The following is a 21,312-nucleotide window of genomic DNA, read 5'->3' as shown; positions in this document are numbered from 1 at the left end:
GAAGGAATCGGGAGGTAAGGAAGTGGACACAGTGAACTATGAAATATCTGATGAGGTAAGTGGAACAATGAATGCAAACAGAGTGAAAGATTATAAATGAGGTGTCAGTCTAAACACACATAAGAAGGGATAATGGGTAGGAAGAAGGGGAACGTTTCTAACTTTGACCTACTGAAGAGAAAAATATGTCTTGCTCGTGAGTCATATTCAAGTTAGCAATTTGAATACATGTAACCTCAACATTCCAGCTTAGATTGGGGGAACTAAAAGGATCTAGCCAAGAGAAGAGAATTCTGGGAAGAGAAAACAGCCTCTTTATTGTAAAGGTACAAAAACAAGAGACTGATTAGGTTTTCCAAGATTTAAAAGAAGCAGTGGTTAGCCAAGGGTGGGGTGGCTGGAGACAAGGTGGAAGAGGTGTGCAGAAGTCAGATTTTGCAGAGTCTCCAAGATGTATGGATTTTATTTTCTGTGCAATAGGAAGCTACTGTAAGGCTTTAAGCACTGAAAGGTTTACAGTGTTCAAAGGGCAATCTGTGGAAAATGTCCTGGATAGAGGACGGATGGGTAAGAGATGATGGTGGCTTAACCCTGGTCAGTAACAGCATAAATGTAAAAAATAGATATATACAGTTGGAGCCAGGCTTGCCCACTCCATGTACCACCCTGCTGGGTCCACTAATGACCCCAAGAGCAGACTTAGGCCTCTCTTATTCCTGCATTAATCCTCATAGAAACAAGAACTTTGTTTCTGGCCCCAACTGATGGGCTGGGGGAAAGTGAGTCTTTCGTCCTGATCTGTTGTCCTTTCCACAACCAAATGGAAGTTGCAAAGCTGACCGAGGAGTCCCAGCTCTGACCACGGGAGTTGTCCATTGGTCCCTTGCTGGCAGCTTACTCCAAGCAGCTAGGCCAAACTTTCCACACTCATCCATAGACCTGAGTTTGTTATAGTCCCTATTAAAAGTGACTGTTCCTTGAGAAATGTGACCATGTCAGGGTCACAGTTATATCACCACCATGGCCTGTCTTGGCCAATAAATATCTGCTGAATGAACAAATTGGCCCTGTGAAGAAGACTAGGAATCCCCATTCTATAAGAGGGAATGAAGGCTTACACCAGTTTTGGCCAAACTAACATCAGCAGTAAGTTATACAGTCAGGATGCAGACTCAGGCCTCTGACCCGAGATTTCATTAAATTTGTTGATAGTCTTTTTAGACAACGCACCCCCTCCCCAAATAACATTTAACATGGAAGTTTCAGGGTCCATATAAAGTGAATGTTTTAATAGGGGACACCCTCAATATTTCCTCATTCATGGGTTGCTTTAAGGGATAAGTTTAATGATGATTTACTGCTTTCAAACTTTATTTCTGTTGGTCTTCAGGTCTCATAGTCATATACAGCATTCCTTGGATATTTATTTTCATCTAATTTTATAAGAACAATATATCACCTTGCCCTGGCCAGTGTAGCTCAGTTGGTTGGAGCATCATGTGTAAACCAAAAGGTGAGGGGTTTGATTCCTGGTCAGGGCACGTGCCTAGGTTGCTGCTTTGATACCCAGTAGGGATGTGTATGAAAGGCAACTGATCAATGTTTCTCTCTCACATTGGTGTTCCTCTCCTTTTCTCTCTTCTTCCCTCTAAAATTAATAAGCATGTCTTCAGATGAGGATTGAAGAAAATACATGTTATTTTAAACATTAATTTAGTCATTTTAGCAACTAAGATTGTACTTTTCAAATAATTTTCATGTTCACATTCTGAAAATCTAAAAGAAAATAGATAACAGAAATTAAAAATAAAAATGTTGTATAGCTTGGTTAAATAAGAAATTAAAAGATTAATGTAGTTTTAGAGCTTTAACACTTTGAACATCCTCATGACCTAAACAACATAATTCAAACTAATTTCCTTTGACATTGTAAATAAAATAATAGGAACAGCAGCACCTTCTTGCCTCACTTGTACAAAAAAACTAAATAGAATGTAAATTCATCGATTACAAGCACTAAGATCATTTCCTAGGGTGTATTTCATCATAATTCACAATTTTTAAAGCATTTCTATAAATGTTTAATGACTAGATTTGGACTTTAAAATCTGCTACTCACTCTTTCATGGTACTTTTGGTTCTTTTCTCGAAGCTTCTTTATTTGAATCATGAATCGTTCCACTGCATTTTCCTTGATTTGACAGCTAACAGTAAAAAAAGATAACATTAGTTATAATTACTCAAGAAAAATTAATGATACAGAATTTTAAAATTAAACTAAATTATTGGAGTTGTCATACAGTATTAAATATATTATAAAAACCTATTTAGGGATTAAAATCTTCCTTTAAATATGTACTAGAGAGTCAAGTTCAGTTTTTTAAATCCATCACCATTTATATTTCATAGCAGTAATCTTGATGCTTTCCAATTGTCTATTAATAATTCAGCATTAAAGAACCTAGAAAAGGGCGCACTGAAAACATGCTTTCTAAAATTCTAAAAATGTTCAGACAAAAATGACAAAACAAAGACTTTATAAAGGCATGCTTATCTCCTTGAAATAGTAAGGTGAACTAGGCATACCTGTTGGTTCATTGGTATATCATTTCTCCTATAAATAATAAAAGCTTCTTTCCTGACACCCATGCATTTTTATAAACACCCACGAGTCTTATTGAGCATCTGCTAGGTATGAGAGAGAGAGAGACGTGCAGAAGGACTTTGGTATAATAGGCCCTTTGATGGCTACTTGAAGTGTTAAGTATATCTTTATAGCTCTCTTACCTCGTAAAACTTATAACTTTAAATCTGAGACCAAAATAAAGCCACAGAAATAGCTCTATACAAACCCCACATTTCAATTTAAAAAACAGCACAAAAATCTAGCAGTTCTGTGGGGCAGTGAACAGTGGAGTGAACAGCAGAATGAGGAACTCCGATTTGCCCTCTTGCTCTGCTCCTTCTTACCTCTCTGACCGCAGGCAAGTCAGTTCTCTGAGACTCGATTTCCAAGCTGTCCGTGGAGATAACAATACCCAGTCCTACATATATTTATTAGGGTTAAAATAAAAAGTCATATCTGAATGTTTCTAACATAAAGTAAGTACTTAATAAATTTCAGTTGAATTTGAATCTTACTTCCTCATCCCTTCCTCCAAGTGATCATTTATACTTGTGATGTTTTATATTTAGTAGAGAGAAAATAAGATCCCTTCTTTCCAAATCATGAGAAAAATGGGACATGAAAACAAAACAAGCAAATTCTTTTGTGCCAAAAAAGCTTTGTTTGGATACTATGAAACTTGGGTTTTAGGCTTGGTTCTCCACTAAACTGCCTCTTAACCTGTTTAGGCCTTTGCTTGTTCTTCCATAAATAAGAGAATTGAAGGAGAAGGACTCCATCTTTCCTTTTTAGTTCCCAAATTCTACAGTTAAACTTGTCAGTGTTCCCTTTCATGCAGTGGTCCACACAACACAGATGTAATGAGCAGCCTCCATGTGCCCAGTATTGTTTGGGCTATTCAGAGACAGTGACGAGCAGTATCTTTATGGTCTCTGCCCTCAAAGAGCTCACATTTTACTAGACACTAAAGAAGTAAACACACAAACATGTTTTTTACACACTGGGATACATGCTGTGGGGGAAATAATGGGATATGAGAACAGTGGTAAATGGGAAAACTACTATAGTTAGGCCTCACAATAGTTACAAATAAAGGTATAGGTAAGTATAAACCATCTTTTACTTCTTACCTAAAGCTTAGGTGTACACAAATTTTGAAAGAGTGTGCTTATTACCTCCTTTTTAAAAAAAATTATTACCCAAGGATATGTTTATTGAAAGAGAGAGACACACACAGAGAGAGAATCATTGATGTAGAAGAGAAACATTGATTGTCTTCTTCCTACACTCGCCCTGACCAGGATGGAACCTGCAACCAAGGTTTGTGCCCTGACTGGGAATTAAGCCCACAACAATTTTTTTTTTTTTTTTTTTTTTTTGGTGTACGCGAGGATGTGCCAACCAACTGAACCTCTGGGCCTGGGCTCTACCTCCCATTTTTAAGGAAAAAAAATTTAGAAGATTTTATAAGTGAAAATGATCTGAAAAGAGCCTATGCTAATTACTCACATAATTTCTAAAATTATAAACATGGTAATCCTAATTCTCTGCAAGGATAGAGCAGGCAAATGAATCGCAAGTATGTGGTCTCCACTGGTTCGGACTGAGAGCCTGCCTGGATGATCATTGAGGATGCAGAGGTCAAACTGGAGGTTATGTTCAGTCCGACCCCCAGGTATTCCATGGGCCACCCTTGTGCTAAAAAAAAGCTTATCTGAAATTCAAATTAAATTGGTCATCTGTATTCTTATTTGCTATATACATCCACCCTACACTAAGTCTACGTGTCCCCTCCCCTCAGAGCGGTGAGGGACAAACAGCCAGGGCTTTGTCTTCTGCTCCCTCTGCAGCTCAGAAAGATCTGAAGGCATGTGCCCTGAATGGGAATCAAACCCGTAGCCTTTTACATCTCAGGCTGGTGCTCAGTCCACTGAGCCATACCAGCCAGAGCTGCTGAGGGGAATTCTGAGATACCCTAATCTTTAGTAAAGGTTTTGGCAGTTTCGTCGTCTCCCCCCCATCCCACCCTGCTTCTGGAGCTGATGGTAGCTGTAGGTCTAACTTAGCCTAGATTCTCCTTGGAATTAACTTCCATCCCCTCAGGCCTTACGGAGAGATAGATTTACTAAGAAGCAGATAAAGCTTAACTTCAGAACTCCACACGATTAGCCACTGCAAGAATTCAAGATTCACCATTCTCTATACTTTTTTGTTTTCATATCTCCCTCATCTCTGCAATGCCCAGTAACCCGTATGTCGCAGTAAATGCTAAAGCAAGTTGCATAATAAACCAGTGAGGTAATATGTCAACTTTCTCCCTCCAAGCAATTTCACTGAGAATTCTGAGAAGGAAAATACATTCGGATTCCAAAAAATTCTATACTTTTATCTTTAAAAAAATCTCTATCCACATTTTTTCTATCTCTAGATCCACACTCCTTGCAGAAAACTTGGGCAGGGGGACAAATACAAGGAGAAAATAAAAACCATCATCACTCAGAGATGATCACCTTATAGGTTTACAGTTAGCCGTCTCAGCTCTTCCCAAACAACAATGGAATTTCATGACATTATTTTCTTGGGATGTATTTTTTAGAAAGTTCAATTGTTCTGAAATCATTGACCACCTACTATATGCTCTCAGCTCTTTGTTAGGAGCTGAGATTGTATGAGAGAACTATTAGATGCTGCCAGGGGACCCTTAAAGAACCCTTCCTCAGACTATGAGGTGTGTCTTGCCGATTGGTCACATAACAAAAGTTCTGTCACCTGGGAACACGTGGAGTGAGTAAAGTGTCCCTAGCAGCAAGGCCATGGCTATTTCAGTCCGTGAGATTATTTATTCAGTTTTTTTTTGCAAAGGAAAGAGAACAAAAGCACGGGATGTTTAATTTATATCTTGTACTAGATCATGAGAATTTTTAAATGTTTGTCTTTTTGCAAACCTCAGTTAAATAGGGGGAAGACTGGCCCCTGTTTGACCCAGAGGAGAGAGAAACAGTTGTAATTGGATGGTATCACTCTAAACCGTGGGAACAAATTAGAGACCAGGTTGTATTTGCAGAGTCTGATGTTTTGTCCATCTCTCCTAAGACGAGATGAGGAAACTTTTCAGTTAGGCCAAGTGCAGGTAGTATCTGGTTATTACTTAAAGTCATCTCAAGTAGAACTTTGTTAAAAGTTCCTTTTTATGGATCTTTCTCTCTTAGTGTTCTAACCATTTCACCTACTGCCTTCTAAAAAGAACACATGAATAGTTTCTCAAGAAGGAGATGAATTTCCCTGAATGTTAAAAATAATTGTCTTAGCCCTGACTGGTGTGGCTCAGTGGATTGTGTGCTAGACTGCATACCAAAGGGTCGCTGGTTCGATTCCCAGTCAGGGGGCATGCCTGTGTTGCAGGACAGGTCCCCAGTAGGGGGTGAATGAGAGACAAACACACATTGATGTTGCTCTCCCTCTCTTTCTCCCTCCCTTCCTCTCTCTCTAAAACTAAATAAGTAAAACATTTTAATAAATCATTAGACCTAGTCACCACTATCATGGATTCCCCACTTTCCACCTTGTCCCCTCCAATAAATGACCTGCCATTCCCGAATTGCAAGTGTTCCGCGGGGCTCGGCTGATCGGGCCAAGGATGAAACCATCTGAGTCTGGGCTTGCCCTCTCACCACGCCCCCTTCCTTGTCTCATTTCCTGGGCTGTAAAGAGCATCTTCTTGCCCCAGTGTCTTTTCCATAACCCTTTCTCTTTACAACTATATGTCTTTATAACAGCCTCTCCTCTTTCAGAAACCAGCTGAAGGATTGCTTCCTAAAATACGCTTTTCCTGACTTTGCTATGCCACCCTGCATTTTTCTTTTTTAGGGAGAGAAGAAAGGGCAGGAAGAGAGAGAGAGAGACAGACAGATAGACAGACATCAGTTTATTTTCCACTTATTTATGCATTCACTGATTGCTTCTCGTATGCACCAGGTATCCAACCCGCAGCTGTGGTGTATCTGGATGATGCTCTAACCAACTGAGCTACCCAGCCAGGGCCCTACACTTTTTTTCATAGCACCTTAATTGTAGCTATATAATTTTTTTTTAAGCTTGAATTAGTTGCCTAATGTCTGTCCTTCGTGCTTACAGCAGGGACCAGGTGGTCCTGTTCACTGCTCCTCTCCGTTACCCAGCAATTGCCTTCTTCTTGGTAAACATCCAAGTATTAGTTCAATAATGCATGCATGAAGTACATTTGTATTTGGAAAAAGCCTGACATAGTTGTGTAATTATTCATTCCCTAAGAATTACATATTAAAACACTAACCCTGTGCCAAAAGTTAGGGTTCAAAAGCTCTCAAGGGGCTCACTTTCCACTGGTTGGATGTGGCGTCAGCATAGAACAGGTATTACCTCTAGTTTTGTCTCCAGCTCCTGGGAGTGGGACATCAAGAAATATCGTTCTTATTAAAAATGATTCTAAATCATTTGTATTTGATCTGTTGCTATTTGGAGATAATGCAAATTGGAATGTCTGGAAATGAAAAGTTAAAGAAGAAAACTTTCCTTGTTTACTCTTCTGTGAGTGTACACTAACTATTCTATGTTGTGATTTAAAGTATGGCCAGCAAGGTGTTGTGTGCATATATGGGAAGTGACCAGCGACACACTGCGGGGAGGCAGGGGCTGAAACCACAGTAATGAGTGCTGTCTCCTAGCTACTCCTTGGACTATATTACAATTAAAGTTTCGAAAACTCTTTAAAATATGCACTTAGCACAAGAGTGCCATTATGCCTTCCATCTACCTCCATTCCAGCTCCGCCGACAGATTTTAAATTATCTGATTTTATTCTTAATTGAAGTTATTGGGGTGACATTGATTTTCAAAGCCACACGGGTTTCGGATGCACCGCCCTTGACAGCTTTTGAACGCGTCATTTCTGGTTGGAGCGGGACAGGTGTTTACAACGGTCACCATCCACACGTGGAAACCTTTGGGTTTAAGAGACTGTTGACAATGTAAGCTTACTGATACTCTAGAAACGCTTCACTGGTAGGCAATTTCACTTCTTTCGGCAGCCCATCTTGAATATCCTTTTTATTTGCTTTCGCTGTATTTTCCATTGTGTTGCTTAGCTAGTAAGAAACCTGTTTTGAAAAAAAAAATTAAGAAAAGCAAATAAACTCTTGGGTTTGCCCCTCTACTTGTATTTACTCAAGATGAGACATTGCTGAAACTTAATTTACAGCTGTCTTTTCAGCCCAGACTGTCTCCCACCTAACACCCACCACAGTCTGGGACGTTGTAAAATCACCGGGTTCTCGGGTCCGGGGAATTCCGTGCTCAGCCCAGGTACAGGTCCTCCACCAGAAAGCCGTGTGTGATCCACCCCTTACGTTATCCATCTACAGCTGCTGCCCCTATCAAGCTTTTTCAACAGCAAGGACTGAACTTTTTCAACCACTTCATTTCTCCACAGTGTTTGGCAGAATGCACTGCACATAGCAGCTGCTCAGTAAATGTGAATTTGGAAAAATTAAGACAATGCAAAAGCACAATTTTCTTTGAGCACCAAGAAACTGGGATCCAAAGAAATTAGGCTTGGTCATAGTTGTTATAAAGAGCTAATAAAAGCACACATTAAAGTGTTTTTAAGTGGTTAAGAGGCTTATAAATACAATGTAATAATAATGTATTATTATTATTAACAATAACTGTTCACCTAATAATAAAAGATTTGCAAAAATAATATTTTAAAAAGGGCAAATCAGGCCCACTGTTCAGATATTTTTATAGTAAACAGGAATACTTCAGAAATTTGATGAGTACTCAAGTACATCTTTTCAGACCAATAGTCTTTTTAAACAGGTTTTTAAAATCTTTCAATTTCCACCAACCTCTAAAAATTAACTGCCTAACTTTCAGTCAGTGTACAGTAGCTGGGTATGGGAGAAGGAACACAACCTCGCTGATTTTTTTAAATGGCTGGAAGCTCCATGAACCTATCCGCGATGCGATTCTGGTGCATCACTTGGCTTCCTGCCCTAGCTCGGCAGATGCGCAACAAATGCTCATCGAAGGAAGAAATAACTAAGACGGATGAATAATACAGGCAGACGTGTTTAATCCTGGATCCACCACCTGGTATCTATGTAACCTTGGGCAGGTCACTGAATTTTTTTGAGCTTCAGTTTCACTATCTGTAAAGTGAGACCCAAAAATCTTCTTCTGAAAGCTGTCATTAGGGTTAAGTAAGCTAATATTTATAAGGCACCCGGCATAGTGTCTGACATAGAAAGAGAATTTAATAAGTCAATATTATGCCCCCTGTGGTTATAGTTCCAGACTGTGCTTCTTCAAAGGAAAAGCAGAGCTGACCGCCTGCAGCCAAGTATGACCATATGCGGAAAGGCTGCTCTGTGAAGTTTGCTAGTGTCCATATTCATCATCGATCTGGACCACTGGACCGGCAGTCCGTGCGGTTATTCACATCCGCAGTGGAAAAACTCTCTGAAATGAAAACACACTTTTTGTTTTCCTGTCGGCATGTTGCTCCCACACCCAGGCCTCCAGTGAGGTTCAGTCTTTGTGTCTGAGACTCTCTAGTGAAGTGTGTTCCTCTCCGCACTCTAACTGATTTGGGTTTTTGTGAATGCAAATGTACTACAATACTTTCCAACTGAAAATCACACAGGCCACACAACAGAAAGATTTAACACATTAAGACAAGGCAATATATTAACTGCTATGTTCTCAGTTATGAAAGCATTGAAAAGAATTCCATACGCTATGGACCAAAATGTGTCATTACACCATCGCAGTTCACAGAAATTTGTCAGCGAAGGAAAAAATTGCTTTTTTTTTTGTTTTGAATGCAGAGTTGAACTTTTATCTTATTTTCTATATTTTAGAATTATGTTTAACTTGACAGTTGCACACAAAGGTAGCATGCTGACAAGTGTGCCATTTTATAATAATTTACTATTTAGCAATGATTTTTACTATAGAATATTTCATTTCAAAGTTAAAACAAAGGTACATTAATCTCTAATTTTCTTCCCGAGTCATATGGAACAGATCAAAGCCGTATGGTTCCCACCTGCAGCACCCATCTGGTGCTGAGGGAAAAATGACCTCATCTGCAAAATTACCTCAGTTACCTGGCTCTCATGTTTTCAACTATGTGACTAATGTATAATTAGTTACCTAACTGCAGCTGATGGCAAAGGATTTTAATGAAATATGAGTGAAAATGTGGATCCCTTAAGCACAAATGACTTATGCATAAAGTAAATTAAGATTCATTTTTCACACTTTCCAGAAAATTAGTGAGCCATTTGGATTGCCTGCTTAGTAGTTGCATCATTGCCAAGAACTAATGACCTCACCTCAACATACACTTTTGTACTTGATAATGTTCCACAAACAATGAGGATTTTTATAAATATTTATAAGGTTTTATAGTTCCTGACCACTCAGATGATTTCTATATCAGTAAAGGCTGAGATTTCTATAAAACCTTCACAGAGTAATGTAATTATCTTCCAGGAAGGCTTCACTTAGACTATTTCCTGACAATGGACACCTGATCTGTTTGTCAGTAGACACCTACACAGACACTTACTCAGCTCCTGCTCTGTGCTTGGCGCTTTACCTAGCGCCAAGGTTATAGAATACAGAAGAGGCAAGAACATTTCTCAGACTGGCAGGGAAAAAGAAGCATACCCCAGCAGAACTTTAAAAAAATAGTGACAACAGCTGTGACAGACTTCAGCCAAACTGTGCACGCTATGGAGGCCTTCGGCTGCTGTGTGACCCCCTCTGGGCCATCTGTGTTTCCTCGGCCTGGCCATTCCGTCACACGCCCTGGAGTGCGGGCAGGTGAGGGGGCTCGGCTGAGAGACTCAGGTCTCCAGCCTTTTCAGAGTCGACTTCGTAATCACTTTCTGTCAGAAATGTTTTAAAAAATATTCCCTCAGTGCTTCTCAGTGAAAAGAAGTCTGTTTCATAAAAAAGGACATATGATAATCATTTCTTCAATGTAGTTAGTCCATAATGCTTTTCTTGACTCTGCAAAATGACCCCAGAAAGAAAGCGTATGTCTGCCCCTGTGCAGTCTCAGCATCCTGGCTCATTATGCAGAAAGTTCCTACAGACTGTTTTTCATGACTTTGTGGAGCCATGAATACCTAGAAGGCTCCTTAATGACTGTGTCACAATTTTGTGGAGGCTGGGAGATGGGAGGGCTGCCCTTTCTAGATATTTGGATAGATCCTGACGTCTGTTAGATAATGTTTCATACAAATGCAGATTAAAATGAAAGATATTTACTTAGTAGCATTAGTTATGACAACAGTTCTGGATAAGATTTCGATAGCAGTGGAGAGCATGATGTAGTTAAAAGATTTCTACATGGTATTGGAGGTCTTGAGTCCAATCCTGGCATTGCCATTAACTAGCTACAAACTTGTGTAATCTAATACTACTGCTTCCACCACCACCACCACCACTGCTACTACTAATGCGGTACTTCCAAAGGCCTTTGTTAAAGAATAATCTCACTTTAAAGACATGTGTCTCATACAGTGTTGATTGTACTATATATTTGAAAATATTCATGGCACTCATCTTCAACAAAATATAGCTCTTTCAACATTGAATAGCAACTCGCTATTTCAACAAACCCTTATCTTCATGAATTCAAAATAGATATTGGCACGTTGCCCAAACTTGCTCTTCAATAAATGTCTTATTTGAAGGACTTGTAAATAATGCATACTCGCTTTTTTATAAACCTCACCCAGGGACATTTTCTTCATTGCATGTTAGAGAGAGAGGAAGGGAGAGAGAGAAATATTTATGTGCCTGGACTGGGAATCAAACTCGCAACTCAGGTATGTGTACCCCAGCAGGGAAAGAAACCCACCACACTGAAGTCACAGAATGACACTCCGGCCAACCAGTGTGTCACTGCTGACACACCGGCCAGAGCTACCAATGGTCCTGTTTATGTGCTTCTGCTGTTGTCTGAACCCTAAATTCAGAAATCAAAGCAAAGTCATTTTTAAACTCAAATTCTCACTTATGCTAGGACACATTTTAAATTCAACTTTTAAATGTTTTACAAATGCTCTTTAGCATATGTTAAAAAACACTCAAATGCTTTTAATTTAAAGCTGTTTAGTAGTGATAACATTACTCAAAGTTAGCTTAAAACACTTCAGACCTCCTTTGTATAGATTATGTAGCCCAAAATAAAACAGCTTTAAAATGTAAAATACAGCCAGTTTAACAATATGTTAAACAACCATATAGTCAAACCAAGGCATTTAGAATTATCTGGCCGAGGACCATCATTTGCTTTCACTCACGTGATTGCATGTACATTACAGTAGTGCGTATTTTCTTCACCAACACAAGTCCTTTGTCAGCGACACATTTTTGAACTGCAGTTCCCAAATTATACTGGATTCTAAGCTTAAAAATTGATCTGCCTTTTGATCCCAAATTGTTAAAAATAGTTTGAAATTCGGTATGTTATACTAATTTTTCTAGCAACCAGAACTACCTCCCCCCGCCCCCGCTCTCCTTCAGTTTTAGAAATGTCAAGAAAGACAAGAAACATAACCGTGAAAAGATTATTGTGAGGGTAATGGAAATCGTACTCTTACACTCTGACGGAGAGGGAGAACAAAAAGGTCTCTGTCTTCAAGCTGCAGTGGTGAACATAAAAAGGATCCACTAAATTTGGGTGTTGGGTGGCAGACGGGAAATCCATGAGCACTCAGCACACACACTAAGTATCCAGTCATTACTGACCTTCTCTGCCTTTCACAGAATTTTTTTTTCCCTCTTAGATAGGTTATCTTTTCCCACCTGTGAACCATTTCAACTCTCTTTGCCCAGCAGAGAATCATGGGGAAACAAGTAAGTTTCTATACAAATATAACAAATTAATAATAATAATAAAAAGCAAAATCTACGGATTGGGAGTGAGGCTGAAAGGGCGTCAAGAACACATCTACAGTGGGAGGAGCTAAAGAGCGGCGGGGTCCAAACTCAGAAGGCACTCGGCGGCCTGGCAGTTCCGGGAGGAGGGCGCTAGGAAAAGCGAGGCACCGGGCTGCCCGGGCTCGTCCCCCAGTGAGCAAGTCTCTAAGCCTCTCTGACCCTCCGTCTCTCTTCCGTCTTTCCTACGTCCACCCTGAGTTCTTGATGAAGCTCAAACATTTTGGGAAAACTGTCGTCAAGTGCTAAAGCCCCATACAAATAGAAGGCACTGTTGCTTTACTGAGCATCTGCTGTGTGCTCCAGACTGCGAGGCACCAGGTAGGGTTACAGACCTGATTCAAATTGAAATCCCGCCCTCGGGGAGAGGACGGGGTCGACAATGCCACACAGGCCACGTACTGCAAGGCAGAAAGAAAGGTGGGTTAATACTCAGGCCAGATGGAAAGGCCTCCCTGGCCCTCTGTTTCCCGGTGTGGAGGCGGGGTGTGGCCATCAGGACCCCGCCCAGGACCCCCAAGGACGCAGGAGCAGCTCCCGCTGGAGGACGCCTGGAGGGCGCGGCAGCAGGCCCACTTGCGGGCTAGGACCGGTGGGCACAGGGCCGAGATGCCCGTTAACAGTCAGCCTAGAAGGAGACGGGGACCCAGTGAGTCTCCCCACCTCCCTCCACGGCTTCCAAGTGCGGGTACCCCCGCAGTGGGCCAGTGGGCAGCACGCTCGTGGGGCCAGCGGACCAGGCCCACCCACTCAGTCTCCGCAGCCAACGCTCGCACTGCGCCCTCCGTTTCCACAGCGACCAGCGGGGTGTGGCCTGCAGGTTCCACAACTTGGTACAGACGCCAGCAGTGGGCCGGGCGCGCCACCTGGTGGCCACATCGGGGAGAGTCCGGGCCGAGGGCCCGTGCCGCTGTGTTCGCTGCAGCGGTGCAACTTCCTGCGGGATTTCCACCGCTGCAGATCACTCTCATGCCTCTCGTGCTTCCCTCTAGTGGCAAAACGGGAAGTGTTGAGCTGTGTAGAGACGTGACCTCCGGCCCCTGTGCTGTGTTTGTGAGCCGGTCGCTTTTTGTCTCTGTTTTTTCGTTTGCAAAACGAGACCTCGGGACTTACTGGTGGGTGGATGGGAAAGGGGATGCGTGCACACGCCTCTGCCTCACTCAGCCCCTTCCACCACTGCAGCTCTTCTTCCATCTGCTTTTGTTTTGCATTAAGAGTTCTTTGGGTTTAGCTCCAAATAGAATTGCCAACCCCTGCACTAAGTGCTTACATGGTAATTTCCAGCTCTAAAAGTCCTTGATTCTATTTTCCTTCTTGCTTTACTTTTTTTGCTCCTAAACTTCAAGAAAACCAATACTCATACCGTCTTTCCCTGTTTCCACCTTTTGCAGCTTAAAGTTCCTCCTTTCTTTGCCCGCATTCTTTCTCATTCTCTGTTCAAGACAATTTCTTACATCCTGGGAGTACCTGCTTCACTAGTTACACAGCAGTTCTTTTTCTATCGTCTGTCCTGGGAGGACAGAGGTGGGGTGTTCCATTGGGTCTCCACTTTCTTCATAAGTCATCTGTTTGGTAGTCTTGAATTTGATTTTTAGAAACAGGTTATCACATGTTTTATGATTAATGCTGTGTTATATTAGTAACATAGTAAGAACTTCTTAAAGGAAGGGAACTGAAGCAGTTAATGAAAATATTAATTAGCTTTTAGTTAAGGGAGTTTATTTCATCAGTAAAAAGCCGTCTAAAATTAATCAGTTTGGTATAATTAATGGGTTCCATCTCTTTATTCTATCAGTGTTACATATTTAAGTGCCAATAATTTGCCATGCTCTACATATTTGAGAAAGGTTTTTTATTTATCTTCCCTAGAATAACAACAGGTGGCACTATGTCGTAAAATTATTTAATAGGGTACAAATGCAGGAGACAAAAAAAGCTACCACCCAAAATTTTTAGAGCACAGAGACATTTTTTTTTGATTGTTTGTTAAATGGGGAAACAATTTTGTGATTCTTGAGCACTTCGAATTCATTCCCAAGTATTTCCTATAAATCATGGGCCTGCTTCTTTTACAAGAGCTGGGGCCTATAGTCAAAAATGTACTTGGACCCTATCATTTATCTCCTGTGCAGTTTTTCTTATGGTGTTTGGCAGTTGGCGGTCAAACTGTGAAGCCAGATTAAAAAACATTCGCCAAGTTTCCTCATTTGACCTCGATTTTCTGTTAGCACTTATGTTGGATGAGGAAAAGGAGATAGGAGACTTTCTGTGGTAGAAAAAGCCACATTTGTTGCCTGGTTTGAGCAGAAACACAAAGAGCCTGTTTGGTATGCGCAGTTGCTAAATATTTTATACTTTAAAAATGTTTTTATTTGTTTTCATTGAGGATCACTACCTCTGCAAACAGGCCGTAAGGCAATCATCTAAATGTGTTCATAGTAAATCTCATAATAATTTTAGAGACCTGGGCTAGCGATTAACCTATCAACTTTGCCAATCAGTTCAAACTTCTAGTAAACAAAAAATTTTACTGACCACAAAGTTACTTTTGAGAAATAGAATAGCTCTGCTATAACTTCTTATCCAAAAGCTTTTTCCTGACACATTTGAAACAATTAAATTGGTATTTTGCAAACAGGAAATCATGAGTAAAATACTCTCTTGAGAAGAAAAGTTTATGCTTCCTTTAAGCAGGCAGGATAACAAACTCATGTAAGGGATTGTTTGACCCAACATCCATTGGCATGTCACAAAAAGTGTCAAATGGGATTGTTTCCCACTTTATTTTTATGTCACAGTATTTTCCCTCAAGCCAGAGGCAAAGCCCTGCCATCCATCCTCTTCTCTCCAGCTCTTCAAGCCAAGTTTAAAGGCAGATGACCAGAACACTGGCAAAAAGAGTCCACGTCTTTTCCCCCACCCATCCCCTCTGCCTAACTGATTTCGGAAATTACTTTTATGAATTCTTTGTTCTCTCTGAGGGAGAAGAGCCCAGAATGGAAAGCGAGAGTCAGAGTCACGTCTCAGGAGCTGAGCTGGGTGACGAGGACCATGCCCCAGGGTTTTGGGTGTGATCTCAAAACAGCAGTCCAGCTGCAGCGAGTTGCTGCCTGCTTCCGGCAGTTTTAAAGTATGACCACATAGGATACATGTACAAATCAGAGCGTGACCCCCAAATCCAGAAATATACAAATACAGGTACATAGGTATTTATACTCAGTTGCTTCAGACAGAAGTGCCAAGGTAATTAGATGAAGAAAGGATAGTATTTTCTTTTTTTTAAAAAAATATTTTATTTATTTATCTTTAGAGGGGAAGGGAAGGAGAGAGGGAGAGAGTTAGGGCAGGGTGTATTTTAAAAATGCTACTGGAACTATTGCATATCTGCTGTCTGGTAAAAAGAAGAGTCTTGACTGACCATACACTATACAAAAAATTAACTCAAAACAAATTATAGATCTGAACATAAAAACTAAAGAGGCCATGTGTAGGCTCGGTGGTCAGCTGTTCTAGCTAAGCCCACAAAGTGCCTGATGTGTCAGTGAAGCCGTCCTGAACCCTCCCAGCCAGTCCGCCCAGCAGCTGAATGAATGTTGCTGGGTTAATCTCTCAGTCAGTGCCACAAGAGATCGCCAATGACCAACCTACAGAATCTGAAATACGGCGGTGGCTTTAAGTCACTAAGTTTTGACAGCATATCAGTTATCTATTACTATATAACAGATTACCCGAAGTTTAGTGATTCAAGAAAACAGTAATCACTTATTACCTCACAGTTTCCATGGGTCAGAATTGGGGAGCAGTTCTAACCTGGGTATCTCAGGAGGTCAGAAGTTAGACTCTATCTATGCCTGAAGGCACGTTCAGTCTAGTGGGAGGGAGGGATAGACAAGTTAATAGGCAATGGCCACACAGTTGGATGACCCCTAGAATAGGGGTAAAAGCAGAATCCTCAGGGAAAATCTAACCCAGTCTTCAGGGTCAGGAAAAAATTCCTAGAAGAAGTGAGATCTCATTTGAGGCTTAACGATGATCGGAAATTAGACAGTTTGGAGGGCTGGGTATGAGAGGGGCTGGGACAGAGGGATGGGCATGTACAAGGGCCTAGAGGTGAAAACAAAAAAGCTAAGTTTCTTATGGCACTGAAAGAAAGTTAGTAGGGTCTCAGAGAGAGGAGGGGGTGAGACAGGAGGCTGGAGAAGCAGCAGGGACAGTTCATGACGGTCCCTCTAAACCATGCTCTTTGATGATGACAAAAAAATCAGTCTGGCTGGAGTGTGGATGAGGGTGGGAGGGGTCAAGATGCGGACAGTTTCAGGATGAACTCCACTGACCACAGTTGCAATCGTCTGCCTCAGGGCTTCTCACTTCAGTCTCGTTTCTGGTCCAAGAAACTTGTCTCACGCTCTGCCTGTTGCAAGATTGCAGTGATTGGTGAAAAGAATGACCTCATCTCCCTGGCTCAAGTTATCAGCTTGCCCCATCTCTGGAGCCTTCTCTGATTCAGATAAGATGCTCACTCCCACACCAGGAAGTAGTTAGTCTATGAAACTCTGCTTCCAACGAACATATTAAAAGAATTAGAACATATGGAGAAACATTACCTCACATCTGAAGAATGAGGCAATATAAACTCTAACTTCCATCTTTTAAGAACTTTATTTGTGTAATTGTTTTCCAGTTGCTCCCCTCTCCTTTTTTTACTATGGTAAGAACACTACATGAGATTTACCTTTTAACCACATTTCAAGTGTACATTATGATATAGCAAACTATGGGCACCATATCTAACAATAGATCTCTAAAATGTATGCACCTAGTGTAATGGAAATTTTCTATCTGTTGAACAGCAACTCCCCATTTCCTCTACCCTGAACCCCTGCTTCGATGTGTCTGACTGTTTTAGAAACTTTGTGTAAGTGGAATCAGGCAGTACAGGTCGTTCCATGGCTGGCTTACTTGCCTTAGCATGATGTCCTCCAGGTTTATCCATGTTGTCACAAATGGCAAGATTTCTTCTTTATTTTCTTAAGGCTAAACAATGTTCCAGGGTATGAATATACCATGTTTTCTTTCTTTGTTTGCCCCTCAATGGACAGTGAGGTTGTTTCTGTGTTTCAGTTACTCTGAGTAATGCTACAGTGAACAAGGGAGTGTAGATGTCTCTGATTTCCGTTCTTTTGAATAATGAGATTACTGGATCATATGGTAGTTCTGTTTTTCATTTTTTGAAAAACTTCCATGCTGTTTTCCAAAATTGCTATACACAGTGCAGTAGCTTTCCTGTTAGTCAGAGTTGGTGGTTTAGAACAGACTAAGGGAAAATGTGCCATATAAAAATATCACAAACAGAATAAAGAGTGTAACTACTGTACTAATAGTATTTATTCAAAACTTAATAATAAACTGTAAAAAGTTCTCAAAGCTTGTGTTAACAGACTGGGTTGGAAAAGAAATACTACGTACCTGAACAGAAAATATATAACACTGAATAACGTCAGTGCCAATTCTTTCCAAATGCATGCATAATGCGGTCCACAAAATGGTATTTGTTTTCAGAAGGGAACATAATTGGGACATTCTCAGGAATATATATATAATCTCAATATCAGCAAATCCAAGATAGTGTGCTATATTTTTAAATAAAAAGAAATCATGGGGTTTGGGATTGTTCCCTATACTTCACATGGTGTTGGGAAAATACGAAGTATTTTACCTTTTATGCAGTGCACTAGCTAAGAAAACGGTTGCAAAAGACCACATTATGTATTCCACTTAAATGATATGTCCAGAAAAAGCAAATGTGCAATGACAGAAATGGAGAGACTTCGGTGGGGGCTCTTCACAACAGGGCCACCACAAGGGGGATCTGGAGACAGAGCTGTCCAAATGAGAGGGGAGTAGCTGAATGGTGGGGACTCGTTTGGGCCCTGAAATCAGAAGATCCTTCGAGCACATGCACCTGACTTTGGAAACTGCTTATTGTGGGCTCTGGTGAGACTGAGAGACATAGGGTACTGAACCACACTTTGTTGATGCCTACTTTCTTTAAGAACATGAAATTTGGAGAAAGGTAATCCAGCCTGTTACTGAAGCTGCTTACCAGTGGTGAGACTTGAATAAGTTACTGCACCTTTCTGCACCTCAATTTCCTTATCTGTAAATGGAGATAATATTGCATACTTCTCAGGGTGACCCGAAGATGAAGTAAACCCCTGGTGCAATTCCTGGCACACAGTAGGTTTTCAATAAATATTAGTTCTTCCCGTACCCCTTCTAAAATATTATTACAAAGAGAGAATGACAGAAAGGAAACTGTGGAGCTCTTCTGGGCCCCATTTCTTCTGGACTACATTGGTGCTTTGTGAGTGAGTTTTACCAAGTAACGTGCTAGCTGAATTTGAAGACTTGCCTAGTAAAAATAAATATGGTAAAAGATGAATGGAAAAACAATTAAGGAGGGCCTATAATGAGATCATTAGGGTGGGGCTTTGATGCAATAGGCTGCCTTTGCGAGAAGAGACACCATCAAGGTCAGATGAGCTCTCTCTCTCTCTGTCCGAGAGAGCACACAAGGAAGAGGGCATGTGAGCCCAGTGGCATGGCAGCTGCCCACAAACCAGTAAGAGAGACTTCACCAGAAACCAGCAATGCTGGCTGCCTGGTCTCAGCCATCCAGCCTCCAGAGCTGGGAGAGAATAAATGTCTGTTGTTTAAACCACCCAGTCTAGGGCACTTTATTACAGCAGCCTGGGCTATGTTGGCGTACAGCCCCCTCAAAGTGGTCCCAGCCAGAGGATAAGGAAGCTGGCTGGTTCGTCCTGCATTCTCATTTGGTTGAGGACTACTCCTTGGCGCCCTGATTTCCTGGCAGTCATGGCCTGCACCATGCAGGGGCCTAGCATGCTCCTGCCCTCTGTGGGCCTGAGAAGTCCTCACTCTGCCTGAGCATCTCCTGCAAGAAGTAGCTGATGGCTTCCCTGCTGAGTGCTGAAGGGATGTGGGCAGGGCAGCCTTGTCCACCACAGCTGCCAGGATGCACTTCACCTCCAATTTATACTCTCTTTACCCTTGTAATGACTCATCGAGATAATCAGTTAGCTCTGTAAGGGTGTAGACAGGATCTCTCCGCTTCACCAATATATCACCAGTGACCAGCAGAGAGCCCAGCACATTGTTGGGGGAGAGCCCCAAAAGTCTAAGTTCGGAATTGATTCCAAAGAACTGACATGTAGCCTTATTCAAATTCATGAGAACTTTAGCAGGAGAAACTTCCTGCACGGGCAAAACAGCTGCTGCTTCTAGTGGTGGCCAGCTGGAAAGAATCCACACCCTCCCAAGGCAGGGTCCCTTTTTATACAGGGGGTTAATAGTAAAACCTATGGTGGGTAGTCAGCTAGACCACCAGAAAGAACAGTGCATTCCTAAGTTAGCAGATAACATTGGGCAGTTATCACTCTCTGTACACTCATTAACCTTCTTCCTGGAGGCATGACATTTGTCTTTGGGCAGCATTCCTGATTTTCTGGGTAGTCAGCCAAGCCCGAGACTGTGGAGAGTTAAAAGTCCAACATTTCCCAGGTGCCTTTGCTGCTGGATCCATATTGCATGTCAATGAGTTCCTCTCCACATGTAACACATGCTTGGTACATATCTAGTGAATGTTTGGATAAATGAACGGCGATCCCTTTCAGAAAGTAACCCAGGCATGTTATGTGTGTTTGACAAGTAAATTACACGTGCAGCATAAAACCTCTCAGTTGTTGTGACATCTGAATCTCCACACACATAAATCACTGATATTTCTCAACTAACCAATCAAGGGCCTTACTAGGCTTTCTACATACAACTTAAGAGGTAAATTTTTATCCCTTTGCAACAAATGCAGTCTTAGCACTTTTTTTTTCCTACACTCAGGCCACTCCACGTGTGCCGGGATCACGGAAGATGCGACACACGCAGCCCACCCTGCCCAACCGCCGCCAAGCTCAGGTGCGAGTCTCTCAGGGTGGCTCCCAGCTGCCCATCGGCAAGAACACAGACCGTGGAGCACCCAGGGGTGGCGTTACGGAGCTCCAGCTTTATTCTGCGAGCACCGGAAGTGGTGGAAGGTTCCCCAGCATGCCAAAAGCAAGACTTTGGAAGGAGCGCTGGAACAGTGATTTTTAGGCAGGAAGGGAACGGCTGGGAGACCAGAGGGGAGGGAGGAGGCCTGAGCCAGCATGGGCTGACAGAGACTTCGGGGCTGGGAGCCACGTCCAGAGTCAGTCAATAGAACTGCTCCCAGAAAGACTGTACTCCCGAATACTGCCAGGTAGATGCCCCCCAGGCAAGAGACGGGAGGCTTCTTCGCTAAAAAGAAAAAGTCTACATACTGACATTTGAAGGATGCAGCCTAAGAAAGCGGTGAAGAAAACTCCAGTAGGACCGCGGTGCAGTTGGCCTAGAAAGTAATCAGCCCGGTGGAGCAGGAGAACTGAGAGTTAGTTGTAGGACTGAGATGCCAGCTAAAGAGTGGAGCAGAAAGATTACTGGATGTACTTTCGTATTTGGAAAATAATAATAACAGGCGTTTGACAAAGTCCAATAAAACATTTGAATAGGTTCATAGGAAACTGTGCAATTGTAAATAACAAGGTAATGGTTGGCTCCTGGAAAAAGAAAGGAAACATAATTGTTGGAACTACCTG

At 41.7% G+C, this 21,312-nt stretch overlaps 1 protein-coding gene across 1 annotated transcript in view; it reads right to left on the bottom strand.

Moving 5' to 3' along the window:
* Positions 1-7,737, bottom strand: part of CCDC83 (coiled-coil domain containing 83) — a 48,785-nt gene extending 41,048 nt beyond the window's left edge. Inside the window, exons 1-2 of the mRNA XM_037167644.2 lie at positions 7,643-7,737; positions 2,120-2,204 (exon numbers count right to left, since the gene is read on the bottom strand). Of these exons, the coding sequence (XP_037023539.2) occupies positions 2,120-2,204; positions 7,643-7,737 (180 nt within the window). The remainder of the gene's footprint in view (positions 1-2,119; positions 2,205-7,642) is intronic.
* Between the last annotated feature and the right edge of the window lie 13,575 nt (positions 7,738-21,312).

Source organism: Artibeus jamaicensis, unplaced genomic scaffold (genome assembly GCF_021234435.1).
Source record: "Artibeus jamaicensis isolate MK-2021 breed Jamaican fruit bat unplaced genomic scaffold, CSHL_Jam_final contig_64, whole genome shotgun sequence".
Classification (NCBI taxonomy): Eukaryota; Metazoa; Chordata; class Mammalia; order Chiroptera; family Phyllostomidae; genus Artibeus; species Artibeus jamaicensis.
Note: the sequence above shows the minus strand (reverse complement) of the source record. Positions and strands in the feature narration are given on the sequence as shown.